Source organism: Schistocerca gregaria, chromosome 7 (assembly GCF_023897955.1).
Source record: "Schistocerca gregaria isolate iqSchGreg1 chromosome 7, iqSchGreg1.2, whole genome shotgun sequence".
NCBI classification, from domain to species: Eukaryota; Metazoa; Arthropoda; class Insecta; order Orthoptera; family Acrididae; genus Schistocerca; species Schistocerca gregaria.
Window position 1 is genome coordinate 87,115,696 of NC_064926.1, and position 23,525 is coordinate 87,139,220.

At 40.5% G+C, this 23,525-nt stretch overlaps 1 protein-coding gene across 1 annotated transcript in view; it reads right to left on the reverse strand.

Moving 5' to 3' along the window:
• The window catches only part of LOC126282298 (protein tramtrack, beta isoform-like), a 47,170-nt gene extending 24,581 nt beyond the window's left edge, over positions 1-22,589 (reverse strand). The window contains exon 1 of the mRNA XM_049981952.1: positions 22,419-22,589. Within this exon, the coding sequence (XP_049837909.1) occupies positions 22,419-22,589 (171 nt within the window). The remainder of the gene's footprint in view (positions 1-22,418) is intronic.
• Positions 22,590-23,525: the final 936 nt, after the last annotated feature.

Genomic DNA, 23,525 nt, shown 5'->3' on the forward strand with positions numbered 1-23,525 from the left:
TCAATGTTCCCTGTTTAACCTACACACACCAAAAAAAAAAATTGCATCACCTCGGTTCTGAGAGCACCGTAACCAGTACAGAAAATAGGAATAGAGATCAATACAAACATCATTTCCGCCACTTTTATTGCTCATGAAAACCACACATTGCATGTTGCACCACCATACAGCGAGACCTTCAGAGGTGGTTGTCCAGATTGCTGTACACACCAGTACCTCTAATACCCAGTAGCACGTCCTCTTGCATTGATGCATGCCTGAATTCGTCGTGGCATACTATCCACAAGTTCATCAAGGCACTGTTCGTCCAGATTGTCCCAGTCCTCAACGACGATTCGGCGCAGATCCCTCAGAGTGGTTGGTGGATCACGTCGTCCATAAACAGCCATTTTCCATCTATCCCAGGTATGTTCGATAGGGCTCACTTGCTAGGTGGTAGCCTTTAAATCGGCCGCGGTCCGGTAGTATACGTCGGACTCGCGTGTCGCCACTATCAGTGATTGCAGACCGAGCGCCCCCACACGGCAGGTCTAGAGAGACTTCCTAGCACTCGCCCCAGTTGTACAGCCGACTTTGCTAGCGATGGTTCACTGACTTCTACGCTCTCATTTGCCGAGACGATAGTTAGCATAGCCTTCAGCTACGTTATTTGCTACGACCTAGCAAGGCGCCAGTATCCGTACTATTGATATTGTGAATTATGTACCATAAAGTGCGACGTTCTCCATTAATGGATTAAAGTTAAGTATTCCACCAGCTACGTCCGTTTTTCTCAATTCTAATTCCCTTGTCATGTTCCAGACCTCACGCCAGCCTGCGTGAGCTAAAACGCGTGCATTTCGGCCTCCTTTAGGAACACGGTGGGCTCTCCTGCCAACCACAACAGAAAGTCAGAACATAAAGCGTTGAGGTGTTTCCAAACTGTTGGCCGAAGGTGACTGACGACCTCTACATTTAAACTCATCTTTCACAGTGACGGGATAGCTGATGGCTTGGTATTCCATTTCCATTGATTCCTCATATTGCAGTCATGTACATGATCACTCTTTTGGTGCTAGCCATCCCCATCTCAAACAAGCTGTGTAAGTCTATCATTATCTGGTGATCGACATTGTACCAGAGAACGGATGGGATGGGAAAGACACCACCAATGTATTGTAATGAACATCACAGTTGACAGTGCTATCAATTTTAGCGACCTTGTACAACCCCGAGCAGTGACATCGAAGCATGCTTCCCAGTTCCTGTACCATTGCTAAACTGCTCTCCCTCTGCTTTGTGAGTACAACTGCTAACGTAGATAGATGACTATGCAGTACGTCCATTCATTGCCAATTCTTGAACATATGCACCAAAGTATACGACAGGTATCTACGTATTTTTAGCACATCAATCATAGAGCGTAATTTAAGATTTCGATTGCCGATCTTTCTCTACATGGATGGGAGTCACAGAGCATTCTTGCATTCTTAGGATAAAGTTAGGCTGAAAGATCTCGCGGCTCTGTCTTAGACTAACACTCTCTGTAACACTATCACCAATCTAATCTGCAGCTGACCAGAGTAGACGGGTAAATTCCACATTTCGTGAAGGAACAGAGCGAACCGAGTCCCTACTGCTGCCCCGGACCCATCGAGGAGCACCCGGCCGCGGTCGTCATGCGGTTCTAGGCGCTTCAGTCCGGAACCGCGCTGCTGGTACGGTCGCAGGTTCGAATCCTGCCTCGGGCATGGGTGTGTGTGATGTCTTTAGGTTAGTTAGGTTTAAGTAGTTCTAAGTTCTAGGGGACTGATGACCACAGATGTTAAGTCCCATAGTGCTCAGAGCCATTTGAACCATTTTGAACCATCGAGGAGCACAACATTTCTCCAGATGCGCGAATGACGAGGAGGTTAGCACCCCTTGTCGGTGTATAGCAGATATAAAAGTGTTTTGATGATAATAGACGGTTAAGAACAAGAAGCGGATGGTTTATATGCATGATGGAGCTCCAGACAGACGGAGTTTGAAGAATTTTACGTAAATCAACTGCACTATCTATTCTAAGGCATTGTATTAGTATCTGGGGTCAGTACCAAGAAGGTGCTTTTATGACAGAACATAAACACATGCACTCCTAGCATACGGGAGGACTACAGTTCAATCCCGCGTCCGGCCATCCTAATTTAGGTTTTCCGTTATTTCCCTAAATCGCTCCAGGTAAATGCCGGGATGGTCCGTTTGGAAGGGCACTGCCGACGTCCTTCCCCGTCCATCCCTAAACCGATGACACCAATGACCTCACAGTTTGGTCTCTTCCCCCTAAGAAACCCAGCCAACATGCACTCCTAAGGCTACATTGTTCTGAATTATAACACGCTAGAATGTTAGATTGTTGCGGTTTCTGACGTATCAGTCGTGTAGGATGCAAAGCTGTTACTATCCCAATGTAAGAAATATATTTCCAGGACATTCTCCTTGCAAGTTTCTCTATGATAAACTATGGTGAAAAACTGTGAAATGAAAGAAACTACTTCCTTAAAACATCAATTTTTTGTGATACATGCACAATGTAGTTTTGCAGAGGTGTATAGCGCCCACTGCTCACAACCCAATCAAGGTTCAGAAATTATACTACGCTTGCATCATTCCTCTAAAATGATCGTTAGTAACGGAGAATGCCTCTTACATGGAAACAGACAAACGCATATCAGTGTTGTTTGACACCTGAAATTACGCGTCATGCCGCCACGAATCTGTCAAGCAGATGTATACATGGGGATGGCAGTACTTCACAAACACCTGTCGGTAGCTTAGAATCTGTGCACTTATGAAACTCAAGACTCGGTTTTATGCCCAGGATACGGCAGAGGAATGGAGTACCTCGCATAAATCTTGGTTCGTCTAGAGGAATGTGTCGAAACAGGATGGACATGTTTCATCACACATGAGACGGAAGTTCTCTGATCATTGAGAAATGTGCTGTTAACGATCGCGAGTAGACAGTGCTCTGAGTCACATACAGAACATGCAGTTGTATGCGAGTCGAATGCAGGTTATGTCACACAACTGATGCATCCTGACAGAACGAACGAAAAATGGTCAAATGATCTGCAACAGCATGTAACTCTCTCTCCAGAATGCATCATCAGTGTACCGTTAAATCATACCTCGTTACAACTCCATCTCAACCGATCACTCCGCCCAGTCTCGGTTATCCTTTAACGCAGATGCAAGTAAGTTTAGAGGCAGATGGTTCTCTTTTTTCCAGGAAATCATCAAAGACAGCAGTCAATTCAAGTGTATCACTATTACCTCAATGTTGCCTCGACGAAAAAAATGACTCTCTCCCTGGTTTCCGGTACCTCAATGTCAACATTTTCTGGTATTCCTCTTGCTGTCGCATACCCATTCCAATGTACAAGAATTGTTCTGCAGCAAGCGAAAAACTTGCCAGTACTCCTTCAATTTCCCCACATTTCGACGTATTTTTCCTCAATTTATACGTATTCTCCATCATTTTTCGTAATTTTATCTATTTTATGTCACTTCTGCCCAGGCGATCATGACATCACTTCTCGTTCCGCATCCTGAAATTCCTTGTCGTTGTAGTACAGCTGACAACACCTAGCGCAAATGTACTTTTTTGTGGTGGGGCGGCATACTGCAGCATTGTACTCGAATGCATGCAGTCAACTACAACCAATATTCTTCACTCGCAGTGTGTTTGTTCTGTTCTCTGTACGTCTATGTTTGTGCATGTGCCACAGATGGCTGCCCTGATCCAGAGTAGTCGCAAGTTAGCATTCAATCGAAGTAGAACACCGAGTCATCAGCTATCCCGACACTGTGAAAGATGAGTTTTAATATAGAGGTCGTCAGTCACCTTTGGCCAGCAGTTAGGAAACACTCCACAATACCGCAAAACTCTTTCAGTTGTGACTGTCTTTTATTTCAATAACCCAGTGTGGGTGTAGCAGCACCATGATTTACACCGTGCGCTGTGCAGTTTTCTGTGAGAGCCATTGGATCGAAATGTATTAATGTCAGTTTAGAACCTGACACAGACCTCGAAGTTGTTGCGGAAAAAAACAAAATATATGGCGGTGTACAGCAGAAAAAAATATATCAAACAACATAGGAACGATCTCTTGCGACTGATAGTCTGTGTGATACGGTTCTCCTACAGTACAGGCGATGAAACTTTACACTGGCCTGTGCAGGCGACTTTGATCACTGAGTGGATCGATACCCGTATATTTAATATGCTCGATTGCGGCATGCAGACCATGTTTGTTTTGGATATATCAGAAGAGAGGGATGTCGAATAAAGTTAGTAGAGCTTACGTAGTTCCCAGTTTTTCTCTGTTGGATGGTACAAAATAATAGTGATAGAACGTTTGGGTGACAGACGGGAATGCATCCTCACGGACACCTGTCTCCTTCGGACTGTGCAATACCAAAATTCTCGTCCTTCTTTCAGTTCTGGTATGATGTGGAGTCTTCCTAATTTTCCCAATAAGAAACACCACTGTAACTGTTCATACTGTCTTTTATACTACCTTGTGTTGCGGGAGAAAGCTTCATTTTGACGCTGACCTTACACATCGTAGACCATTGGTGGACTGGCAAGTCTTTCGCTTGCTGCAGAACAATTCTTGTACATTGGAATGGGTATGCGACAGCAAGAGGAATACCAGAAACATGTTCCCATATCCATCGGGTAGTCAAAATACGATCCTGTCACATTAACTCATCTTACCCCGTTTCTACACGGGTTGCAGAAGACGGCAGGCATAGCGCTCTCTACAAGCTGCTCAGTTCCTACTTAAACTGGAACGATCACATGTGCAAAGCTGCAGGGGTGGCGGGGAGAAACTGAGGAGCAGTTGCAAGATGTATAAGGACTATCTAAAAGCACGTTGGAGTTTTACTGTAGCAGATGGGTACGAAAAGGTTGACTCGTCTCGAGATCTGAGAGTGCCACGAGTATGATTAAGTAGTGGCTGTAATCATTAAAAGACATCTGCATAAGATGAAACGCAAGTTGTGATTGAATGGAAAGACTTGATTCCAAAACACATTCAGTATTTCTACCAGAAATCGTAACACCATTAGCGACTGTTGTTTGTACCTGTAAAACCAAGACTACTTTTTATGCAGGGTGACGGTAACATAGTCGTTGGGATTGTGTTGTTAATAGCGCTGTCCTTACACATAATGTATTTTGCCAAAACTATGACAGACAACATTTTCCCATTTGCACCGAGTGGTCAAAAGAGAGTGCTGTTGCATTAACTCAGCACAACCAATTTCTACACAGGTTACAGAAGGTGATGGATATAGCGCTCTCCAACTTCCGTTCAGTTCCGACTCAAATTGGGACGATCACATGCTCAAAGCTTCAGGGAGTCCGGGGCAGAGACTGAGGAACAGTTACAAGGCGCAGAGTGTTACAGCGTGAAATCAAGCGCAGACAATCCAGTCGGGAAAGATAGAGCAGAGAGGGCTGTGACAAGACGTCAGCCAGTCGCACGTTGGCCGACCACTGTCGAGCACGACAACGCGTCAGCAGCGGCCTCTATGCGAAGAGGACATAAGCTGCTGCTCCCGCCCGGTCTCGGCCCAGTCGAAGAGAAGCTTCAAGACAAGCAACCTGAACAGAAGCGTCAACTCCAATACTTCGCTTGTATTAGTATTGTTTATACTGAAGAGCCTTGCTTATTTTGCATGTCGCCCTTTACATGCGACATGAAGTTAAGTAATTTAATTGCACATTTTGTAAAAAAACTCATTAATACGATTTGCTTGAATTGTTTAGTGATCCGAGAAAGCAGCTTTCCTAGAAACCACTTATTCGACGATTAGGCAGGATTTAATACAGAGAAATTGTCTAAAACCACGTTGGAGTTTTTCTGCAGCAGGTAGGTTCGAAAAAGGTGATTCGATTCGAGGTATGACAGTGGCACGAATATTATATTAAAAGACATCTCAATAGGATCCACCGCAAGTATGTGGCTGAATGGACAGACCTGATTCCAAATCATTGACAGCATTTCTACCAGAAAGTATTGCACTATCAGCAACTCTTGTGCGTGCCTGTAGAACCAAGACAGCTTTTTATGCAGGGTCATGATAACACAGACGTTGTGATAGTATTTTTAATAGTGTGCTCCTTACTTGTAATGTATGTTGCCGGCGGTAAAATCCTTCTGTGATCAGCTTCAAATGACGGTTCTCAGTAGTGTTTCTCGAAAACAACAACGTCTTCCCTCCAGGTATTGCCATTTGAACTAACTGGTGAATGTAATACGACTACTGGAGAAGGAAAATTACGCGCGATGCAAAATGCCTCTAATGATCAATTTAATTAATTAGCTCTCGCGGTTCTAGGCGCGCAGTCCGGAACCGTGCGACTGCTACGGTCGCAGGTTCGAATCCTGCCTCGGTCGTGGATGTGTGTGATGTCCTTAGGTTAGTTAGGTTTAAGTAGTTCTAAGTTCTAGGGGACTGATGACCACAGCAGTTGAGTCCCATAGTGCTCAGAGCCATTTGAACCATTTGAATTAATTAGCCTGTCAATTGCTCGGAGGAACTCTGACAGCAACGCCACAGGACGTCGTGTTACACCTTAAACTGTGGGCAATACGCTGTATGATGGGCAACTTCACTCCCGACGTCCATTTCGAGGTCCATCTTTGCAAACACGACACCATGCAGTGCGGTACAGATGGGCCGAACAACATGCCAAATGGACCGTTCAGAATGGGCATCACAGTCTGTTCACCGATGAGTGTTGCATATGCCTTCAACCAGACAATCGTCGGAGACGTGCATGGAAGCAACCGAGTCAGGCTGAACACCACACTTCTATTTAAATAATCCAGTGTGAGTGTTGTGGGAACAGCAGCAACATGATATACTCAGTGCGATGTCTAGTTTTCTATGAGAGGCAATCAATCGAAACGTGTTAATGTCCGCTTAGAGCCTGACACAGACCTAGAAGTCATGGCGGAAAGAACAAAACGTATGGCAGTGTACAAAGGGTGTTGCAGCAGGAAAAACAGTGTATCAAACAACAACCCAGGGACTCTCTCTAGCGACTGATAGTCTGTGGGATACAGTCCTCCTGCAGTACAGGTGATGAATATTTACGTTGGTTTGTGCAGGCGACTTCGATCACTGAGTGGATCAATACCTGTGTATTTAATAGGATAGCCACATACAGTGGATGCCAGCAAGCAGTCGGTATTTGATTTCAATGTATCGGAAAAGAGAGTTGCGGTAAAAATCGTATTGAGTTCTCTGTCGGATGAAGTTGTGGAGCTTTTATGGTCCATGGTTTTTGTCTGTTGGAAGGAAGAAAAGAGCGATGACAAAATGTTTGGGTGACAGGCGTGAATGCATCCTGAGGGATGCAGATCTCCTTCTGACTGTAGTACCTGTATGTAGTTTGGAAACGCACTGCAGAGCAATAGAAAAATTCTCTATGATGTGGAGCCTTTCTAACTTTCCTGATAAAGAAACATCACCATTCAGTCTTTTATACTACCTGGAGTTGCAAGAGAAAGCTTCGTTTTGGCGCTGACCTTACACATCATATACCGTTGGCAGTACCACAACATGTTGACATTTACAACGAGTGGTCAAAACACGGTCCTGTCACGTTAACACAGCTTACCCTGTTTCTACACGGGTTGCAGAATCTGGTAGATATAAAGCTCTCCAACTTCTGCTCAGTTCCGACTTAAATTGGAACGATCACATGCAGAAAACTGCAGGGGTGGCGGGGAGAGACTATGGAGCAGTAACAAGATGCGTAGGGACTATCTAAAACCACATTGGAGTTTTGCTGCAGCAGATAGATTCGAAAAGAGTGACTTGTTTCGAGATATGAGAGTACCACGTCTATGATTAACTAGTGGCTGTTTTCTGCAATTCATGCAGCAGCTATGGTTATGCATTCATGTAGATTAAAAATTTATAAATTTTAAAGTGTTTCACTGACTGTCAGTAACTTTATACCTACTTGTACAGTTATAAATGTATCTTTTAATCTAACAGAAAATTTGATTTATTCACCATTATTGATTGATTACTGTTATGTAGTTCATATAGCTTATCAGATACACTTACTGTAGTATCAGACTCATCAAATTTCAAATCTTAGTTTACATTGTTACCAACACAACAATTCTTTTAAGCATGAAATGGTATGTGAATTTTTGCATTTTTTCCGTTATTTGGCTGTAGTTGCTAGATATGCTAACGCTGCCAAAAGTAATGGAAGAAAACCATCTTCATATTTGTTAGTCCTGAACCATGATTCTTTTTTGCTAGATATTTTTTTTTACAACAGGAATATCCAGTGTTATCAGTAAATTGCCACCAGTTTCTTTATCTCTCTTACTTTGGTGAACATCAGTTAAAAAATTATTAATACTATGTAACTGATTAATATCAAGTTTTATTTTAATCGATTTTTCTTAATTTTTTCACTAGTTAGAAGAGTATAATCAATGATGAAGTTATTCATTGAGATAGATAAAAAATTTTGTAATGATTTTATAAACCCCAACTATTACCATCAACACCATTCCTACGTTTCTCTTTCGGTACATTATTCCTCTAACTGCTGTAGGGGCTAATTTTTCTCCAAATGATGTATCAGAAGCATACATTCTTTCCTTTCCATCTAACTGAGTTTCTTTATCTGCTTCATGTCTTACTTCTAAATGTTTGTCAATGTTGTGGGCTTCAGTCCAGAGACTGGTTTGACGCAACCCTCCATGCTACTTTATCTTGTGCAAGCTTCTTCATCTCTGAGTGACTACTGCAATCTACATCCTTCTGAATCTGCTTAGTGTATTCATCTCTTGGTCTCCCTCTACGATTTTTACCGTCCACACTTCCCTCCAGTCCCAAATTGGTGATCCTTGATACTGCAGAACATGTCCTACCAACCGATACCTTCTGCTAGTCAAGTTGCGCCACCTATTACTTTCCTCACCAATTCTATTCAGTACCTCCTCACTAGTTACGTGATCTACCCAACTAATCTACAGCATTTTTCTGTAGCACCACTTTTAGAAAGTTTCTATTCTCTTCCTGCCAAATCTGTTTATAGCCGATGTTGCAGTTTCATATATGACTACACTCCATACAAATACTTTCAGACAAGACTTCACAACACTTAAACCTATACCCAATGTTAACAAATTTCTCTTCTTCACAAATGCTTTCCTTGGCATTGTCAGTCTACGTTTTAATTCCTCTCTACCTCGACCATCATCAGTTATTTTGCTCCCCAAATAGCAAAACTCATCTACTACTTTAAGTGCCTGATTTCCTAATCTAATTCCCTCACCAGCACCGAATCTATTTCGACTACATTCCATCATACTCGTTTTGCTTTTGTTGATGTTCATCCTTCTTTCAAGACACTGTCCATTCCATTCAACGACCCTTCCAGATCCTTTGCTGTCTCTGATAGAATTACAATGTCACTGGCAAACCTCAAAGTTTTTATTTTTTCTCCATGGATTTTAATTCCTACACCAAATTTTTCTGTTATTTCCTTTACTGCTAGGTCAGTATACAAATTGATTAACATCGGGAATAGGCTACACACCCTTCCCAACCAATGCTTCCCTTTCATGCTCCTCAGCTCTTATAACTGCCAGTGTTTGAGGTTTTCGCCAAAAGAAAGAAACCAATATTGTGTCCTTTAATTTCTTCATCTGTCCTTGCATATTTGGCTTTGTCTCTTACCAATGTGCTAACCATAGATTGTCATAACCTCAGTAATGGGGAAGACAACAAGTAAGAAAAATGAAGGGCATTAACTATTAGAAATTTTTAATGGATTTTTCAAAGATTACAAAGAAATTATTTGGGAAGGAGATTTAACTGTAATTTTTACATGGTCTTCAAGTGCTGGCGACGCCATTTTCTGATGGTCTTACCATAATCAAGCTGGTGTTGAAGATGTGACCACACTTGTCAATTAAGGTAAAATAATTGTGGAGAGAATGGCAGTTCATGTTCCTGTGGTTCGATATGAGCAAGAATATTCACTTGAGCTAGAGCAACGAGTGCTAAAAAATTCGAAGATTCCAATATATTTGTTTGAACCACAAACCATAGATATTGCAAAATTGAGTGGAAAGAAATTTTGAACTGGATATCACTAATTACTAAAATTCTGTAGAATTTGATATGCTTTATTTCATCTTCACTGTTTTCCAGACAAAAAGGAAGAATAATTAGTTGATTGACTCTTCCTTGTTAGATCACATAAAATTATATAATATCTATCTAAAGAATGAAGAATCTAGATCCACCACATAACTATCTGAAAGCCTATGATGCTTTTATAGACTTTAAGAGACTCGGACAATTGAATAGTGTTGTTAATATAAATCTCTTTAAGCTTATTGAAATAATTATAACATTTTCATAAATATGTCTATGAGAATGAATGTGTTAACTATTTGGAAAGCAAAAATGAAGCTTTGGGGCATATTCAGTGAAAAAATCCCGAATTGCACACTTTCCAAAAAGTTTAACATATGAATATCAGCAGAGAACTCTGAATGAAAGTTGTTAATCTTATTAAAATTTTAATCTATATAAATGGAGGGTGTACTAAAGAAGCGATCGCGTTCTCGCTTCCCGAGTACGGGGTCCCGGGTTCGATTCTCGACGGGGTCAGAGATTTTCCCCTGCCTCGAGATGACTGGGTGTTTGTGTTGTCATCATTTCATCATCATTCCTGAAAGTGGCGTGTTTGGACTAAGCAAAGGTTGGGAATTTGTACGGGCGCTGATAACCGCGAACGCCCCACGAACCAAACATCATCATCATCATCATCATCATCAGCTTTGTTGCGAAGATGGTGAAAGGTATTGGGAGGGTTTCCTGTTTCCCATTTCGTCTTGATACAATACCTGGCGAATGCAATTTTCTTCTGAAGTTGCTATACGACATGTGAGCTCTGCTTTTAATCTGTTATAGGCGTTTTCGACGGAGGAGCTGGTATTACAACTTGGAACTCCGTAGCGTATCGCTGGTCGAGCTGGCTTACGACCAAAGAAAATTTTGTGTTATCGGCGGTTATTCCGGCGTAGGAAAAGCTTGCCTCCACCTGAGCAACCTGCAATACGGGATTGTGGGGCCAAAAGGGCGGGAGACGCTTTGCCAGGAGTGATACCGTAGACGGTTCCATCGATGTTTCCTAATTCTGTACGGCAAGACATCACGTCGGGATCATCACTGACGAGAGGTATAACTACTTGAGAAAATCCCGCACTTGAACGTCCGTGCAATGAAAGACGAGATGGAACTTCAAACAGATATATTAACTCTCGACACTCGTAGTTGTGTACAAGCAACAATGAGAGTCACAGAATCTCTATAAAAAACAAAGAGTAAAAACCGGTAGTTGCTCTGCTATTCTAAGAGCAAATGTGACACGTCGCTGCAGGCGAGTCACCGCGCCCCTAGCGGCGAAAACGCTCGGCGTAAGGACGGCATTCTTCTGTCTTCATTTCGCAGACGCGAGCGAACTTCGACGCGAGTGATTATCGTATGCACCGACTGCGTTGTCACTGTAACAGTCGCTTCACCTATAGGGGTATAAGTAAGCTGTGCTGGCGTGAGCGGGTGGGCATGGGGGTACTGCTGCTAGGCAACGCACAGCTGGTTTTGGTTACTGCACTCAAACGTACAATATGGGGGCCATGAGTAGGTGCAGATGTGTGTAGCTGGGAAGACTCTGCAGGACTTAATTGATCCGCACTCATTCTTCACTGCTGGCAGCACGCACGGCGTCTCCTGCTGTTAGACTGTTTGGCATTGTGGTAACTGCTGCCCACGACCTAGGACAACGAACGTCACCGGCAGATTGGAGCAGTACTGAATACACAACTGTCAATACGTCTACTATGTGTAAGTAACCTGTTTGTATGTTGGCAGCGCTATAGACTGTGTTAATATCGCTGACAGCGCTCTGCTTCCCCAGCAAGAGATTCTGTGGTTGGCCGGAATAGCAGTTAGTGAGTGGACAGAGAAGTGTATGGACATGTTTTTCTTAGTGGAGACTGTGTTGATAGACCACGCAATGTAAAGTGAGATGAAATTTCTTAAAAGAAAATATGCAAGTAAAGGTATAATAATGGATGTTTAGTTGATAATGTTTGAGTAGTGGAATTATTGACAACTACATGATGTTTGGAACTTGATGTCACATGAATGAAGTAAAATTTTCTAGATGCGATGTTTGCTCCTCAACAAAATCTTTCGTTTGCTGACCATATGCCTCTTACTAGTAAAAGCCTATAGTAGAATCTTTCATTTAGCCGGCTGTTGTTGCTACTTACTGTAATTGCTGTAGTTCACGTTATGAAGATTTTATGTGAGGTAAGTGACTTATGAAAAAGAATGGGGTTTCCACTAACGGGATCGTGACTGAAATGAGTTTAGGCTATTAACAGAATTGGAGATAGTTTCATATTGCTTTAATTTCACATTTTTTTGTATTTGTATTATTGTCTGGGCTTCTTGCAATTCAGGGCTATTCTTTTGTATTATCTTAAGTATTGGAAGTCATGTTGTCAATGTATAGCAATCAGATTGCGTTGGGCTTGAATATTGTAGGTAATAAATTAGTAGGTTAGGTCTGAGTTGTCTTTGCAAGGGAAAATTCTGTTGGTCAGTGATTAATAGTAATAATAATAATAATAATAATAATAATAAAAATAAAGATGTAGTTTCACTTGTCGACCCTTAGTCGAGGATACTTCTCTGGAATCTTCTGATTTCCTTGTAGTTTGAGTAATTAGTGTATGATTAGAAATTAGTTATTGTTTACTGCTATCACGCAATTGTATGTATGGAATTTCCTTTGTTGTTATAGTTTCTTATCTTTGTATTATACTGTCATGAGCAAAGTGGTTGCTGCATTCGTGTCGGCTTGCGCTAAGTATCTAACAGTCGCTTTTGCAACTAATTAGATATTTATTTTTTAGTGCTACCTATTGTTTCTTCTTATTTTTGCTTTTCAAAGTTTTTTGTGTGTTATTGTGTAAAATATTGCGTTAAACATGGCGTGTGAAAAGCGTAACACTAGGCTGTAAAGCAAATTGAAAAATGACACTGACGACGAGCGTAGCTTGTTAGCACCACCTGGTCACGAATTGACAAATGTTCAATACAATAATTTGATAATAGTGCATAGGGACATGGACCAGACAGTAAAAAACGGCGTAGAAATTGAAACAATCAGTGAATGGGGTACTATTCACGATCGATCGGTAGGTAACAGTTCATCTCAGGAATGCGAAATAACAGAACCAAATCTTGCAAATACCGTAGATTCGGGTTTTTCATAAATACACTTTTCTCAATTAAGTCAAGATACACTCTCTGCTTTTCAAAATATGAATATTGCCGGCGGCGCTGACGAAAAACCCAAAGGAATATGCTTCAGTCACTAGTGCATTGTTATTGCAATTAATTCAAAAATTTGCAAACAGACCAAAGGCTTCAAGAGTTAGACACAATGGAACAAAATTCGGAACAAGCACTGCAACAACTTCAAAAGTTAGACACAGTTAACAAAAATTAAACAAAAACTTTAACAAACATGTAAAGATTTAACCGCTGTGATACACAAAATCGAATAGAAATATCAAAACATTTCTGAAAACGTGCAGACACAAATATGTGAGCATTTTCAGCCGGTTTTTTCGCGAAATTAAGACACAGTAGAGACCCATGAAATAGCAATAAAAGAACTGCAGACCATGTGTACGAAAATCACGACACCAGGCAGGCTAAAACTTGACTCTGTTGCATCGACCGACACGGTCGCGCAACTTGTAAAAAATCGGGAAAACTTATAGGACACAGTAGATACGATTGCCACACAAATGGGCACTCTGAAACTTGGCTCAGAAAAACACATGGAGGAAACCAGCACATTATCGGAAAAAGTAGCCAAACTTTCGGATCAGTTAACAAATTTATCTATGACGGTAGATGATGATTTGAATGATACATGACCGGTAGCTTTTACTGACATAGAGGAGTACGAGGAACTTATGAAATTTAAACAGAGTCAGAAGCAAATTAATACGTAACACAAAAGCGAAACATGGGAAGTAAAACATCAGTTGGCACAGATAGTACAAGAATTACATATTTCGGAGGACACTCGTGCTCCGACACGGGAAGAAGGACTTAGAAATTGAGCAAGGCACATGGTAATAATACTTGGCAATTCGGATATCTTGAAAGGAGTCGGCAGGGTACACCGAGCCGTGAGATGGAACCACCGACACGACGTAACAATGACCGATTTGCGACTCGCCGACACGATGACTGACTATAAGCTCTTCATCACAACGTGTAAATTTAAAACATTCAAGAATTCTAGTAATGACATACATCCACAATCTTGGCTTCATCAATTTTCGCATTATTTTCCTGCAAATTTTTCGTTACAGCATAGATAAGAATTTATGTGTGGCTATGCGATTCGTTATTCGCGAATGTCACAATGAAAGAGATTTTTGTCATGCCTTCCTTTCTGCATACAGGCTCAGGCTACAAAAGATCGAGTAAAACACATTATTGTAATGATAAAGCATTTCGAACAGTCTACATTTTTCAGTCCTGCAAAATACTTTGAAGACATGTTACACAAGAGTCAGTGTTCATCAAACCCATTCAGCCCCTCGAAACTTATTTGCATTTGCTTCATTACATTGCCTGGACGCTTAAGACATATTATTTTGGCTGCGCGTTGTAAAGTTATCGAAGCTTTTCAGGGATTTTTGCAAGAACTGGAAATCGATATGTATGATACGAAAACAGGAAAACAACAACAATTACAGGTCACATCCATCACAATTTCGTGATGACAGAAACAATAACCGTACACGACATGTCTACCATTATAACGCAAATCGTGACCAAAACAGATACTGCCCGTATGACAACCATTGGCAGAATAACAATAATTATAGAGAGAGATCACATTTCCATGGTAATGACTATGACAGAGACAATCGTAGAATCCAGAATAATTCTTATCAAGGGAGACAAAATGACTTCAGACACAATAGTCCACCTCGTAATTACGATTCTGGGAGAAATTCCCCACCACTTATTCGACAAGAAAGAAACGACAGAAATTACCGACAAGACGACAGACGCTGTAGTCATGACAACAGACCTGAATTTAATCAGATCTGGGGTGATTCAAATAGGGCAGGGCCCTCTAGACAAGTTGAAATTGTAGAAATTAGACCTCCGCATCCCAGTAACGATGCGTGACAACAAAGAGATAACAGACTCGCACCGCAGGCAGCCACAAAACGTACTTATGAAGCTGACGACATAGCTGCCATTAAGGGACATTTTACTCCAGGAACATGGCATTAAACAGAACAATACTGAGTATCCTGCACTTCACATCACAAGAAATGACATAAAATTTACGGCAGTACCTAACTCCGGCAGTCCTATTTCGGTAAATAGTGAAACAGCTTTTAGTAAATGCAACAAATCGAACGATTGCTCCACACTTCCTTTACATAAGATTACATTAAAAGATAGAGTTTTTGAAAAAGTATACACGTACGCCAACAAACTAACCTTGAATTCTTTTGTCAAAGCCACAGATTTATGATGTATTTTCTTATTGTTCCATGATTGTCGACGGAGATTATGTTATATGTAGCTTCTTTGAAAGAGTATAAAGCAATTTTAAGCTTTCACGTCGCTGACATAAATTTAGAGAAAAAAGGTTAAGTCAACAACTTTGAAATTTGAAGACTGGCTCTGAAACCGTGACAAGGAAATTAATCGGCTTTACCTTTTTTACTATCACAGTTTAGAAGTTTCGACGGAATTTGACAGTAGTAATCACTTCGCAATTACTGATAGGGATGGTACTGATGACTTATTAGATACTAACGTCTTAATTCAGTAAAAAATACAAACAATTGAGAGCTGTAATGACACTGATAGGCAGGACCTTTTTGACATCTTACAATCACATTCCACAGTTTTTACTCACAAAACAGGAGCGATTAAAGGATTTCAGTACAAATACCTTGTTCGTGAGCATACCAAATTTTGTGTCGGAACATACGAAATTCCGACACATTATAGGAACTATGTTAGAACTGAGATACAAACTATGCTTAACGAGGGCATTATTGAACCAGCGGTAAGCTCATACAATAATCCATTACATGTTGTTGAGAAGAAAAACAGATCGATCAGGCAAATGAACACCATAATCATTCCTGAAACAGACATGCCGCAAACGTTGGAAGAACGTCTTCAAAATTTCAATGGCGTAAAAGTGTTGATCTCAAATTCAGCTTTTGGCGAATTGAACTTCATCCGGAACGTAGAAAATATACGGCTTTTCTTTGTTTCGGCGTTTGTTATCAATTTTGGAAACATCCTTTTGGTTCGAACATTTCTTCCGCAGCATTCAGTCATGGGCTAAACGCAGCATTCATTCATGGGCTAAATTCCATATTACCTGAGTTTTTAAAACGACACATCACCTCGTACGTGGTTTTAATAGCAGAAGTCTTTTGGGACATCCTCAACAGTATGTTACGTATTTTTGCTGAATCTTGAATTACAGTTAACTTTGGAAAATATGAATTCGGTGAAGTTTTTGGGTCACATTATTTCTTCTGAAGTCATTCAGCCGGATCATCAAAAGATGGAAGCAATCACTGCTATTCATGTTCCACCCACAAACAGACAAGTTCGCAGTTTTCTAGTTATCGTGAATTTCTATTGTCGTTTCCTGAATATGCAGGTTCTACTAACTCCAAAACTTTGTTCTGTCACTGGCTAAAATACTGTTTGGAACTGGGACGAACAGGCACAGTTGCTTCTTTGAAAAAAGTGCTACTTAGTGCGCCTAACTTAGCTCACCCAGATCTGTCACGGGATCTCTGTCTTGGTACGGACTCTCCTAAAGTCGGTCTTGGTGCCCATTTATTTCAAGAAGCTATAGGAAATACATTACTGTTCAGAAAACCATCTTAACCGTCTTTTCTGCTAGCCGCGTGCTAACAAAACCTGAGAAAAACTATTCCATCACTGAAGGAAGCCTTAGCTATTGTTTGGGCATTTGACAAACTTCTTTTCTATCTTCCCGGCAAACATGTAAAAGTTTATAGTGATCATCGAGCATTGCAATTTCTTATGTCTTCAAAATTAAATCATGACAGTTTGAAACTTTGGGCATTGTTTCTGCAAGAATTCCTCTTCACGATAGTCTACATTCCTGCACGGAAAACATTGTTGCGGAAGCACTTTCACATGCACTGGCTGGCCTTGAGAAAAGCAACGCAGAAGCTAACCTTGAGAAAAGTTTCAGTTTTGTTTACATTGAGAAAGTAGGCTTTGAAAACTTCGTCACTGTGTCTTTAAAGGACTTGCTCATGAGCAACTGTGCTTACAAACGACGAAAACTTTTAATATTGGAAACAACTTGCTAGTTTAAATAAGCCTTAAGAATGGAATTAAACAATACAAGCTTGGAAATATACATAGTTTACTTGTTGACTGAATGGAAATTTAACATTAGGTTTCGGTCTGGTTATCATTTTCATGATTATTCAAAATATTTTGAAGTAAGCTGTCAGGGCAGCAATCTACAATAAAATGTTTGAAACGTTATTATTCAGAGAATGTTGTCGGCTTCTACTTAACCCTACGATATTTTCCTCGTGAAAATACCAGGACCCCTGAAAAGCTGAGATAAACTAATCAGAAATTTCTTTAGTGCTGCAACATGTGTGGGCCTCAGTATGTAAAACCCGACTCTACTTTAATTTGTTGTAGAAATTACGAGGAAGTATCAAGTCACCCTTCCATTACTGTAATTAATGTGAAAGCCCTGGGGTCTTCAGTATCTGAACTTTGATTTAATGACACCCATTCAACAAAACATGTTGATACTATGAATGTTTTACATCTTTAAACACATGTTCATACGACAAGAAGGTAAGCAGTATATCTAATATCTAATAAAATTTTAAAAATTTCATTTATTTATTTACTTTTTTTGGGGAAAAAAGAAGAAGGGACCAACTTTCGTTAGTCTCATTTATTGTGTTGCACCATATCAAAGTACCCACTCCGTGCAATCGAACAGTACATGGAATTGCAAATTTTATATTAATCTTCTTAACTAAGCTCAACTACCAGCAAGACTACTTAAACTTTGTAGTCTGTCTTCCCTGCCCACAGAAACCGCTAAAATGTTATAAGGATAAGAGTATAAGAGTCGATTCAGCACACCTCACTGCAATAAATTGCAAAAAATTATTTGCTTTTTAAATTAGAAAGACAGTGTCAAGAATATTCAGAACATATTTCCGTCACAGCTAAAATTCTGGCGACGCGGGAAACATAAGCCAAAAACGGGACTGTCCCGTTTTCTTTACGAGACGAATTCCAGTCGGAAAGTGTGGTTCTCCTGTTCACTGACAACAGAGAAATAGGCGACAACGAAATTAAGTTATTCTGCATGGTCGTTCTTTCATAGCAGAGTTAGTCGAGTAATCCGTGTTGGTCAGTTTATCGCTTCGTGTTTAAACGAAAAATCTTTGTGCTCGTGTGCCGTCTTTAAAGTAAAAAGCTTTGTACTCATGTGCGATGTAGTACGATTGGAACTGGATACAGTCTTTCTTTCTTTCCTTTTACAAATGTTTTTCTTTTGTTTTGACTATTCGTTGACAATTTTGTAAGTGCCTTAACATGAATAACAGTGAAAAAAAGCAAACATGCCAATTTAAGTGGGGAGGCATTTCTGACATTATCGAAGGAAAGGCGACAACGAGAAGCCAGTGTTCTAAAACCGCTTGGCAAAGTAGATAAATTTTTCGCAAAAAATATTGCTGGTTCGACCTCAAGTTCAATTAGTACGGATGGTATTTACGGCACTCCAACTGTTGTAAAAGAGGTAAATACAAGCGAAACAAAAGTTAAAGATGAGAAAAGCAAATTGTTCTTGATATCGAATTTCACAGAAAACAAAGTGTCGAGTCAGACATTACAAAAAGAAATAATCTCGATAGTGGTGATCCTGCAGAATGGTGTGTCAATGAATCATCAATCGACATTCTCTTACAACGTGGCATTAATCAAAATTGTAACGGTGATTTTTCAAATTCAAGAAGATCAATAGGCGATAAAACCAGATATTTGAACAAAAATGTATTTAACCATAAAATTTTAAATGGTGTATCAACTTTGCGTGATTTTCTACTATAGTACTATAGCACCGGTGCTGTTTTCTGTGCATCATATTAATTATTCGGAGGTAAGGCCGCGATTGCTACTAACGGTATTGAAAATTGGAAAAAATATTTCTAATATTGTATCCCAACATGAGAATTCACTTGAGCACAAAAATTCTGAGTTATCACTCTTAACAAGAAAAAAGCCACTTGTAACAATAGATAACCATTTCGAGTCATATGTTGGGACAGAAAAAATGTACTTGAGCAGTGTGTTGAAAATGGTGTTTGCAGTAGTGAAGAAGCTAAGAATTCGTTGACTTCCCCTACGTGGATACGTTGAAAGATTCCATTCATTATGGTCAATTTATGATGTGTCTTGAACTTATAGCCGAATTTGATGCTTTTCTCGCAGAGCACATTGAACGACATGGAAATCCATGGCAGGGACATACAAGTTATCTTTCTTCAACAATTGGTTATGGAATAATAGAGCTTCTTTCTGAACGAATAAAAAGAATTATCGTAAGTGAAATAAAACAGGCCAAATATTTTTCTATAAAGTAGATTCTACAGCGGACATATCACGTATTGGTCAATTATCTTTCATATTAAGATATGTGAACAAGAATGGTGAACTTTTCCATGTTTTCTTCTGTTTTTAACAAACCCGGGACACGAGTACGAAAACTTAGCTGAGGCCGTACTAGAAGTCCTGTCTACGAATTCCACTGATATTACTAACTGTAGAGGCGAGTCATATGACTATGCAAGCAATATGTCAGGAACCTACACTGGGTTGCAGGCACGCATTAAAGAACGAAATCCGAAAGCGCAATTATGTGCCTTGTGCAGCACTTGAATTTAGTCGGCACTAGTGCTGCAAGCTGTTGTCGGGAAGCATGTTCATTTTTCAATGTAGTGGAAAACCTTTATAATTTTTTCTCTGCTTTTACACAGCGCTGGGATAAACTGTTTCTTTCATAAAACCAGAAAGCAAAACGGTAAAAACGTTTATCAAAAACACGGTGGTCAGCAAAAGAGGAAGCGTGTGTAAGTCTATATGAAAACTGGGAGTATTTGTGATGACAGTTTGGAAGGACATACTCCAGGATTTATTGCATCTGTTGTGGCATGCTCGACTGTTATGAAAATAACACCGTGGATATTGTAACTAATATAGACTATGAATGCACCTATAAATGATCACGAAAACCCAAACTTCATGATAACGAAGAAGCGGACTCTGAAGAAATTTGGAGTCGAAACATTTCTCCCAATACTCGACAACTTGTACGCCGAATAATGAGGAAGAAGGAAAACCATAGAACACTGTCGGACTCCTTCACAGTTTTCAGTAACCTTAAGAACAGTTAACCTGACGATATTGCTGAACGTACAGAAAAACTCCAAGCGTCATATGACACAGATTTAGAGCCTTCCTTCCCTACTGAATGTGTGCATTTCGTGGAACTTTTTAAATCTTCTGAGACTAGTGACATACCAACCGAAATGAGTAAATTTTTACGAAAAGAGAGGTTACAGTCCTTGTTTCCGAATGTTGACATTGCTCTTAGAATAGAATGTATGACACAAATTATTCAGCAGAACGCTCGATTTCGGCTCTTAAAAGACTGAAACTGTACCTACGTTCTACGTTGTCTGAGGAGAGATCAAACGCCTTGTCCATTCTTCACATCGAAGCCGGCCTCCTAACTGATAACCGTCTGAACTATGAAGATATGATCAACGAGTTTTCTGCCTTGGGTTTGTATATCGGGGGTAATAAATGAACAGGTTGAAATTGAGTTATCTTTGTCAGGGAAAATTCTGTTTGTCAGTGTTTAAAAAAAAATTAATTAGTAGTTTCATATATAACTGTACACCCTAGCGTAAATCTGCCCTTCCTTACTACTTCTCTCACACATCCCGATGAGTAATGGCCTGGAATAGACTGGGACATTGCAATTCATTACATTTCTCTTCCTTTTTAACTATGCTGTCAATCTGTTAATCCAAGTGTTTGTCTTTTGGTTTGTGGTGATTTTTATTTATTTTAAAGTTTTTAGTTCCGTAATAACATTTGTTGTCTTTAAGAGTTTACGATATAGATTAAATTAATTATTTTCGGTATGCGAAAGATTTTTTTTTTTAAATTTCAGTAGCAGTAATTCTAATGCCTGATTAAATTGCCTTCCAAAGCTGTAAGTAGACGCCAAGGATTTTGCATCTTTGAGTAACTGTCCTTTAAATTTGTTTTCTCAAACACTTCTAGTGTTAAAATAATATTCAAAAAATTTTTCCCTAAATCATTGGTAATAGTGTTGAGTGCCTCGGCGGCAAGTTCTTAAATATTTTCTAGATCTGAGGACTCATATGAGAAGTATAACAGACACAGAAATCGCATCTGGTGTTGCCGGATGTGTCGGAATTTCACATCAGCAGGACCATGGCCTATTGATAATGCAATTTATTATTCTGTGATGTTGCTGCTTACGTTGGTCATGTGAACATGGATTCGATGGTTTCAGGATGATTGGTAATAGTGTTGAGTGCCTCGGCGGCAAGTTCTTAAATATTTTCTAGATCTGAGGACTCATATGAGAAGTATAACAGACACAGAAATCATATCTGGTGTTGCCGGATGTGTCGGAATTTCACATCAGCAGGACCATGGCCTATTGATAATGCAATTTATTATTCTGTGATGTTGCTGCTTACGTTGGTCATGTGAACATGGATTCGATGGTTTCAGGATGATTGAGCTGAAGGCCTTGCAGGAACTTAACGGTTTCAAGCGACTAGCGCTCGTGAAGTTAGATATATAGTTTACGCAGTTGTACAGGACCATACAGTTACGTCACTGCAGTAAATGTGGCTAGAAGTTATTCAAATATTGAATGTGTCTGCATCTGGAGCCCCGCAGGCCGTCAGAATGCCGATAATTGTTCAAGCAGACCTTGATGTGGCAGCAGAGACAGGAGTGCTGACAGTGGTATACCCAATGATAAGATTTGTTGTGAAAGTGCCACCATTTCGATTTTACTTTCTAGTGAGCTAAATGAAATTACATAGTGAAGCTTTCCTATAAAGTACTAGTGAATATAAAAGGCAGAGAGAGAGAAACAGGGAGAGAGAGAGAAAGAGAGCACTGACCTGCAAGTAGGGGCTGCAGGCAGAGAGCAGCACGCGGTGTGCACGCAGGCGGTGGCCCTGGCAGTAGAGCGTGACGTCGACGAACGCTTCGGCCGCCAGTAGGCGCCGCAGGTGCGCCAGCACGGCCGACTCGTGCTGCTCCCACTGCACCAGAAGTCGCTCACCACCCATCTGCGGCACACAGGCACAACACTCTGCATCACCAGCAGCCAATTACAACCGATCTACAGCACACAGGCACAGAACTCTTCATCACCAGCAGCTAGTTGTTAGCCATCTGCAACACACGGGCAGAACACACTCCATCACTAGCAGCTGGTTATCATCCAGCTGCAGCACATACAGGCACAACTGTCTATCACCAACAGCCAGTTTTCAAATATCTTGAGTACACAGGAACAGCACTCCACACCAGCAGCAACCTGTTACCACACATCTACAGTACACAGGCGTAGCACTTTACATTATCAGCAGACTGTCACCACCCATTTGCAGGACACATGGGCAATGCTCTACAGCAGCAGCTGCTAGTTACGACCCATCTGCGGTACAAAGGGACAACTCTCTACATCACTAGCAGCTGGTTACTAGCGCACAACAACACATACACATATACCTAAACCAGTGCCTTTCAGCATGTACGTGGTAACTGCAGATTCCCTACTATATGCATGTCTGTTGTGAATGAGATATTTTACTTTCATGCACCAAATTAACAAACTGTGGTGTGTGTACTGTAAGAGCTTCGGTACACACACCATCAGATTATTTAACTTGTCGCTCTAACGAAGTAGGCGAGTGTCAGCAATATGTTTCGTGGTCTTATTGTGGCGTGTTTATCTTCTGCCGCCAGGTCAGACGATAGAAATGTCACTTGCACGCTTAGAGTAGGAGATTGACGGTGACCAACTTTAAACAGAACTTGATTATTTTTCAACCACATTTAGTAAAATATTAAAAACATAGATATTACATAACTTGATTCTGGATGTTGTTTACAATTGACAATCTGAAGTTCCTTTGATCTTGGTACGTTAATCTTATTCTCACATATCTCTGATACTTGACAAAGTGTCTATTCATTTATCTTCATAGCTATGTACAGGA